This window comes from Rhipicephalus microplus, chromosome 4, assembly GCF_043290135.1.
Source record: "Rhipicephalus microplus isolate Deutch F79 chromosome 4, USDA_Rmic, whole genome shotgun sequence".
Classification (NCBI taxonomy): domain Eukaryota; kingdom Metazoa; phylum Arthropoda; class Arachnida; order Ixodida; family Ixodidae; genus Rhipicephalus; species Rhipicephalus microplus.
The window spans coordinates 167,472,245-167,481,268 of NC_134703.1; the positions used below are offsets into that span (position 1 = coordinate 167,472,245).

General features: G+C 46.8%; 1 protein-coding gene across 1 annotated transcript in view; it reads left to right on the plus strand.

The window, feature by feature from the left end:
• Positions 1 to 8,611, plus strand: part of LOC119172946 (uncharacterized) — a 48,797-nt gene extending 40,186 nt beyond the window's left edge. The window contains exon 7 of the mRNA XM_075893204.1: positions 4,120 to 8,611. Coding sequence (XP_075749319.1) covers positions 4,120 to 4,292 — 173 coding nt within the window. The 3' untranslated portion in view covers positions 4,293 to 8,611. The remainder of the gene's footprint in view (positions 1 to 4,119) is intronic.
• Positions 8,612 to 9,024: the final 413 nt, after the last annotated feature.

Consider the following 9,024-nt stretch of genomic DNA (forward strand, 5'->3'; position numbering starts at 1 on the left):
CAAGTTGCGCAGTACGGTGTCCATCATGCGCTCAAATGTCGCAGGTGCATTACACAGACCAAACGGCATGACGTTGAATTCGTACAAGCCGTCGGGTGTGATGAAGGCAGTCTTCGGTCGAGTGTCATCAGCCAGGGGTACTTGCCAGTACCCCGAGCGCAGATCGAGAGAAGAAAAAAATTGGGCTCCGTGAAGGCTGTCAATTGCGTCGTCGATGCGCGGCAGTGGGTAGAGATCCTTGTGAGTGATCTTATTGAGCCGTCTGTAGTCCACACAGAACCACACAGAACCATCTTTCTTCGCAACAAGAACAACAGGAGACGCCTATGGACTGTCCGAGGGCCGAATGACGTCGCGTCGGAGCATATCGTCAACCTGCTCGTTAATTTGCCGGCGTTCAGCAGGCGACACGCGGTATGGACGTTGCCGTAATGGTGGATGGGCACCAGTGTCAATACGATGCGTAACAGTGGACGCGCGACCGAGAGAACTTCGCCCGACATCGAAAGAAGAACGGTATTCTTGCAACAGGTCTAGAAGCTGGGAACGCTGCACTGACGTAAGGTTGTCATCAATGAATGGGCCAAATACATCAGGAGATGATGGGTCAGAAGTAGAAACAGCACTGATGGTACGTGAATCGGGACAACGCGAGTCTTCGGGTACGTCTAGGACTTGTGCGTCGTCGACTGCTTCCACTCTGCCGAGACATTCCCCTTGAACCAAGGTAACAGTGTACGGGGATGGGTTGGTCACAAAAATAGCGGCGTTGCCTTGGGTGATTTGCACGGTCGCGAAAGGTACTAGCAACCCTTTCCTCCTGGAAGCACGGTAGGATGGCGAAACAAGTGCAATTGTGTCGGAGAGACCGGTGCAGTAGACCGATACGCCCATCGTCGAGCTTGGAGGCACTATAGTATCGTCTTTCACAAGAATCTTGTTCAGTGTCGAGGGACCGTCTTCTGGCGTCAAATGCGAGAAGGGCGAGAGTTCAATTTCGGCGGCGGCACAATGAATGACGGCGTCGTTGCGGGAGAGAAAATCCCATCTTAAGATGACGTCATGAGAGCATGCAGGAATGATGATGAATTGGGCGACATACAGAACGTCCTGAACGACAACGCGAGCTGTGCAGCCTGCTGTAGGATTAATACGATGTGAGCTAGCGGTACGAAGGGACAGTCCAGAAATCGGCGTCGTCACTTTTCGAAGCAAGCGGCAAAGGTTTTCGCTCATAACTGATACCGCAGCTCCAGTGTCAATAAGAGCAGATGCATGAACACCGTCCACAAGCACGTCAATGACATTAGATGGGCGGCTCTGAGGGCTTTCACAATGCGATAGCGTCGCAGTCCTTGCCTCTGGGACTGCGACGACTAGTTTTCCCGCTCATGAGCAGAAGAACTTGGCCGCATGGGGGACAGAGACCGACGTCGTGGAGACGGCGACCTTCGAGCAGACGGACCTGGGCGAGACGACAGTGGCACAGACGGCAGTTCCTCGTTATACGAACGGCTAAGGTGGCCAGCAACAGGAGAAGTGGGAGCCGGCTGTAGTCGAGAGCAATAACGGGCTACGTGACCGGCGTAACCGCAAGCAAAGCAGATGGGCCGGTTGTCGGGTGTGCGCCATCGGTTTGCCGGGGTGGGTCTCGCCCGGAACGGTGTCTGGAAAGGCTGCATGGTGGGCTGAAAATGAGGCTGAGGGGTTGCGCCAACATATGCAGCCGGCATACCCGCTGCAAAGGACGGAGGTCGTGCGGCAGCTTCGGCGTAAGTCACTGGTGCAGGCGCTTGAACGACTGGAGGCGGCCTTGCGACCACTTGGGCGTAACTTGGGGGTGCAGGGGCCGGAAGTTGTTGTGGGTGGTACGCAGGCATGACCTCCGCTATTTCCTGCTCAATCGCTCGGCGGATGGGTGGAAGAATGGTAGGGGCCGTTTGTTGAGCAGCCGGTGGGTGGGCAAAGGGCAGGAGAGAGAACTGCCGCGCGATTTCCTCACGTATGAAGGACTTGAGATCTGCCAGCAGTGCCACCTGATCACAGCTCGCTTCCAAGCCTGCAAGCCCTGCATCTCGTGATGTGGAGCGACGGGTCATCGAACGCTGCCGGCGGAGCTCCTCGTAGCTCTGGCACAGCGTGATGACCTCAGCTACTGTGCCTGGGTTTTTGGCAAGCAGCATCGTGAAGGCATCATCGTCAATGCCCTTCATGACGTTCCGGATCTTGTCTGATTCGGACATGCTGTCGTTCGACTTCTTGCACAAGTCCAGGACATCTTCAATGTAACTGGTGAATGACTCACCGGCCTGCTGAGCGCGTTCGCGTAAGCGCTGCTCGGCTTGCAGCTTGCGAACGGCAGGGCGGCCAAAAACGTTGGTGATAGCAGTCTTGAAACCGGACCAGGTTGCAAACTCGGACGCGTGGTTGGTGTACCACAAACTTGCAACGCCCGCAAGGTAGAACACCAAGTTTGTCAACTTGCCGTCCTCGTCCCATTTGTTGGGGACGCTCACGCGCTCGTAAATGGCGAGCCAGTCCTCCACGTCAGTGCCATCGGCGCCCGTGAAGATGGGTGGATCGCGGATCCTGGGGACACCAGGACATGCATGGGTGGCATGGGAGGAGGCGTTTGCTGAGAGGCGTCGTGGGACATGGTAGATTGCAGCGTACGTGAGCGTAGTTCCAAGGGCATCGAAGGGGATCGTAGCACTCTCCACCAATTTGTTATGGCGTTTATTAGCCGGCACACAGCGAGTCTACACAATGGCGACAGTAACGGCCAAAACACGGGGTCTCCGCGCGAGCGGCGTTCTCTTTGGGCAGACCCACTAGAAAGCACATAAGAGTTCGACCCACTTCAGTGTTCGGCGGCTTCTGTACAATATATATATATATATATATATATATATATATATATATATATATATATATATATATATATATATATATATATATATATATATATATATATATATATATATATATATATATATATATATATATATATATATTCAACAACGCACCCAGCCCAGCAGCACGTTGCGCCAATTTCATCTCCTTTAAACCGAGAACGCTTCGAGAGGACGCGGCATCATGGCGCGTGCTGACGCACTGTGGTGAAGCCTTTAGGCTTGAAACACTAATAGTGATGCAGCCACGGCGGGTCAGCAGTCACTTTTACGGGCGAAGTTCCTTAAGATTGGGGCTTGTCTGTTGGTGTGCGCCATATAGCCATCATGGCGATGAAGATGTGGCGATGATGCTAATGGACAGCAACTGGCTTGTGCGGTAGATGATCTACGATGCATTTCGTGTGACTGGAAACAACCACCAGGGGAACACGGTCAGACCTCGCCTTTCAGGCTGAATCCGATACCACAAAGCATTTATGGTGAAGGCAAAGCAAAATTCACAACTTAACACAACATACCAACTATATATGACCAATAAAGATTGAATATAACTGCACACCACTTTGTCATTCATTTACATGCGTGAGTGGTCAATGTCACGGGTCATTTGTGTTAACACCGTCCGATCGCACTGCTTTGCTCACTCGATCATCATCCTTCACTTCGCGGTTATGCCATGATTTCTTTAAGGATTACGCATCGCGACCGTTCGTAAGATATAGATCAGTCGTGAAAGGAAATTTTGAGTGCCTTGCGATAATCCCCATGTATCGAGTTGATGGCGTTATGATGAAAGGCTGTAAACATACAGAGCAACATCGTGAGATCTTCTCCGCAAGTGCTTGCATGCATGGTGACTCGCAGAAAATCAATCATCTCGGATTTCCTTTATCCTCTCCTAGCGATCAAGCTTGCTAAGGTTAAACCTTGGGGGAGTTGGCACGTACAGGGTGGGGGGGGGGGGGGCGGTAAAAAGTTTTCAGGCCATATGTATTTTCATGGAAGCTATGCCCGGGATTTTTAACCAGGATTGTACATATATCATGTGAAGAAGGAAAAAAATAACGCTGAAATTTCGACAAACACTCAGGAAAACGGTATAAATGTGCCCATGTACAAAGGACTCGTATTGCAAAATAGAGATTGCTATGTAAGTGTGGTGAATAAGTTAACTGAAACGTATGCATACGATGTTGTCGCGCAGGCTGTCCCCACGTGCAGTGTCAGCGGTGCCGTGCCGAGTTTCCGGTGTCCAGCCGGCTGGTGGTCAATGGTCTGTGCCAGCAGTGCACGCACCAGCCGTCGCTCCTGCCACCGCCGCCGCTGACCGTGGCGCTCCAGCAGGACTTCTCCATCCGAAGGCTCGTCAGCCCCTAGTCATCAACCCCGTACACGTTCGCACGTGGTGAATCCAGCTGCGTTCCTATATACAGACGACAGCCAAGCAAGTTCATGGATCTGCCGGCACAAGAGCAGTGCGCTGATGAGAGAAACCCAAAGACAACTCGCTCAACCCTCTTTGTTTTTTTGTTTTTTTGCTGTACACTCAAATCTCTTATAATGCGGCCATTAGAGTCTTCGATGAGTATGGGAATTACGTCAGGTTCGCGAAAGCCCTCAGTGTCGTAGCAGGCACGGGAGAGAGCAAAATGACTTTTTAAGCGTCTGCATTAAGTACGTACGAAACAACGAGTATAGTCCATGAGGATTTTTGAGAAAAGAAAGCATTCGCAGCTAAATTAAAATTTGTCCTAGATTTGAACCTGTACAAATTCCTTTCGGTGGGCCTCTTGGTGTGTTAATCTGGAGGCCAGTCATATCAGCTATCTTTTCGGTTAGCTCAGATGGCAAAGTGATCAGACCGGAGAAACGCCTGTCTAGGGCCAAACCGTAAGCAAATACTTTTCTGTGCCGATCACTCTCCAATTTCAGCCCGAAACAACGCTTTCTTCAGATGCGAAATATGTTGTTTATTATTATTATTTATGAATCAATCCGCATATAGGCTTCCTTGTACCTTCGAATGATTATCATTTTCATGCGTTACAACGTTCGGCAGAAAAAATGACTGTTAATGCTCTCCGTATAACTGCATACGGTCTATTCGTAACTGTGGGCAGGACAGATAGGCGCTACATTTATGAGCTTCTTTTCTTTTTCTAAATTTTTAGTCTAATGACCAAAGAGAATACTACATGGGATGTCTGGCTGCGCCATGATGCCACCATTGGCTTTACTGTATAAAGCGAAAGTCAACCACCCTCCATTCACTGGTCAATGGTGTGCATGGGTTTTACACAAGCAGTGGCATTTTAAGCATCTTCTCAAAGCGCAATTTAAGCAGCACTATACAAAAAAATAATGCAGCTCAAGTACCACACTTTCAGCTGAGTTCCAGTGACAAGGAACACCGAATGTAGACGTGCAGACCCTTGAAGGAATACAGCATAAAAAGTGCCTATGACATGTGTTCTTGTTTAATGGCATCGTCATAAATGCGCATTGAGAAACTATGCATTGGTGCCCACGCGTACGATATCGGTTCTCACTCCAGCATTTCCAGAATTGGTGGTGCTGTATAATCACTGGTTAGGGGCTTATGAAAATAACACAGAGAAACTTCTTTCTTACATCCAGTGGTTCATGTCCCCGAATCTTGGGTGCGTGAGCCCTAAAACTAGGTCTATCGACACGTATCAAAGCGCGAGAGGAAAATGTATCAGTTAGTATACTTGACTCGTAGCTTAATGATTGTTTATCTCGTCATTGGTGAACAATGCCCCCTGAACAGCTTGTGTGCTTTCTGAACGTGTGAGCGAAGTAATGACTGGGCACATTCATCGTTTACAACGCATTTTTTTTTTGGACGAACAAGGAATACTGGCTGCACGAACAATGTACAACTGCAAAATTTAACTAGAACAGATATAATACAATTCCATTTCTAATGATACCCGTTTTCACGCATCATTAGAAGTCCAATTTTGTTAATGGTATCATGTTCTGCAATGTTCAAGACACCGGACTTGCAAGTTCTAGCAGAACGTAAACGCGCACGCTTTTTCACTGCTAAACGATTCAAATAGTGGTCGTTGTACTTTTCAATTGCAATTGGATCTATCGTTCTATGTGAATGGAGTCTTTATAGCGTAAACTCGACTTTTGTACCACTCTTGTTAAAACTGTTAAAACCATGGTATATATTCTTCACCATGTTATATGACGTTGTTAACGGGTTGCACGAAGTATTCGTATATACCGCAGTGGTTAAGTCTATACCACCGAATCTAGTTCCATATGTTAGCCGCACTTTCAATGTGGGAGGAACGAAAGTTTAGAGGGACACCGCAGTTCACTACGACAGTTGTCATGACACGTAGCTCAGTGGTTTGTGATGTTTGTCTGCTAAGGTCGCGGGTTCGAAATCCCCATCGGCGGCCGCGTCGTAATGCGGGCGCAATGCAAACATGTTCGTGCACAGTACAAGAGCGTGCTTTAGATCGCGTTAGGTACTGAAACATAATCTATATTGAGCTCTGTAACAAGCAATTTTTCAAGATTTACTTTGATTGTTCGAACAAGCCATATTGCCCAGTTTATTTGAATTCAAGCTAAATTGGATTGGTGAGTTAGAATTTCAAAAAATAAAGATCATTGGCATTACTATGCAGTAAAGATTGGATAATCCAGTATGTAAACAATCCTCCCCCTTCCCTAGAAAAAAAAAACAGAAAAGAAAGTTGACAACCCCACATAGATATTCCCGCACAAGCCATTTCTGTGACGGAAGAGATTCTGACAACACTATTCAAGTTTTTGTTATTAAATATCTTATTATAATGTAACGGAAAGCTCAGGCAAAGCAAATGTGATAGTATGCACAGCAAACACACAAAACACGCTTGCAGCATGGTAATCCTTGTCCAATTTTCATGCCCCAGTTTTTCAGTGAGGAAAACCACTTTCAAGCAAGAAAACGAGGCTTGGAAGAAAACTTTGGTAGCTTAAACAGGTCTTCTGTTATTAATGTTTTTTTTTTGTTTTATCAATGCCATGCTGTTTTCGAGATCAGCGAGGTGAAAGAACTGTGTGCTCGTATAAAAAGGTACGAAAGGGCAGCTCCTGCAGTAGTTATTGATCGGTGTTATGGGGCTTCTCTAGGTTTAACTTCACCGAATGCGCCATCATTGAGCACTAATCGCGAGAAGGAGCTGTCAGTCGGGTTCAGATAACTTTGTGTGGAAAAACAGCATGCACCTGTCCAGTATATGTGCCAATGTCGAAAGCTTGCTTGTGCGACGTTTGATGCACCGTTACCGCAGATTTTCGCTGGTGTCGCCCTATCATAGTGCTTCCTTAACAACATTGCGAGCCACAGATGTCTGCGTTTACTTCCACATACTCGCCGTTTTGCACCATGCTTTGTACGTGATGTCATTCGTTGCTTGCTGACGCACACCGCTATACGCCGCGTACGCACAACGCCCCATTTTGCAATCTGACACCATCTTCATCCTTTATATTCTACGATTATCATCGTCATGAAATTTCAGTGCGTCCGCAGCACGCTTTCCATGAACATGAATATCTTTGCTTCATACTGTACCATAGAATATGCCTTAATAATTACAGGGACCCATAACTTTTTTCATAAACGCATCTACAGAGTGTTAGATGGCCATTCCTTCGGATGCCCGAACAATTTACCATAACCGATACAGTGGATAGATGTTTGTTGCGCCAAATGAAAAAGAAAGAAGATAAACATAGTGATGAGATCACCTTAAGTCACCTGTACAGGTCGTCGAAACGCTTCCGATAACCTCAGTGAATTCACCAGCCTGTTACTTGCTTATGACTAAAAAAAAGCGTGCGTACAGTTTTTTGGGAACGTTTAGTTTGTAAATCTGCACATAATGCATCAAGGCGGACTAATTACAAGACGCATATCAAAATCCATATCTTCACAGTTTAGCATCAGTGTCCACGGTTCGTGTTAAAACTGAGCTTTGCTTTCTTCGATATACTAGTCAACCTCTTTACAGGAAATGAACTGAGGGCTCAGAAAACAGGGTTCACCCAGACTATGATTCAGTGTTCTAAGTCCTTTTAGCTCAGGTCGTTAGATAATTAAACTATAACCAGGAATCGCGCATATCCTAGAAAATCTGCATTCTGATGCGATATTGCAAATATACAGCTGAATATCGCTACTATAAGTCACCGTCTTGACTTGCATCCTCATCAACGGCGTTCTCTATTAGCATTCTCATTGTGTTCACACTGTCCTCATGTTTCTCATGCACAACTGAAGACATTTGAGATAGTTTTCTGGAAGTTGACACCAGGAAATGATAGCATCAATTTCGTGCAGGGTTTTCAGACCAAAAGAATCGCATGCAGCTACCCAACCAAAGAACCACTTGCTTGGCAAAGGATTAGAATAAGCACGGGCGCCAATGTCTCAAGCATAGACCAAAAATTAGATACATGGCTTGTTGTTCGTGTGCTTACGTGTTGTCACGATTGTTATGGTTGTGAGCATAATTTTTTTTCGTTGTCGTGTATAGCTTTTTCATTACGGGAAACCATGTTTTGTACAAATGGTGTACTCAGTACAACCCAGCTGCACCTTTCTGGTCACGACTCACTGTTTTCGCCATGTGACTGTGAATAAAAAAAGTACAAAATAATTATTTCTTTTGTGCATATGTTCTGCATGCATACAAATACGTAGCTCGTGATAGTACACGTGTTACATCTGTGTACCAGCCTGATGGTACCAGCAAGACCCACTTAATAGTGAATTGCATGCCGCAAGGAGTTTGCGATTTCGGACTGCAATATCGGCAATATAATTACCAACTACGCAGCAAGTCGACGCGAGTGGCTGGTTTCATGAACGGTGCATCAGCGGACTATTTCTGGTGTTGCGTTGGTATCGTGCACACCCAAGTGGTATACCAGCATGTGCTAGTACTGGAGATCTCTGGACCATGCAGATGAAGCGACCCGTAAAAAGTCCACGTTTTTAACGGTGAAGCTGTGTGAGCTATCGGTATAGAACTTGTGATCAGTCATCGAAAATTCCACAGCAGAGTACATGTGC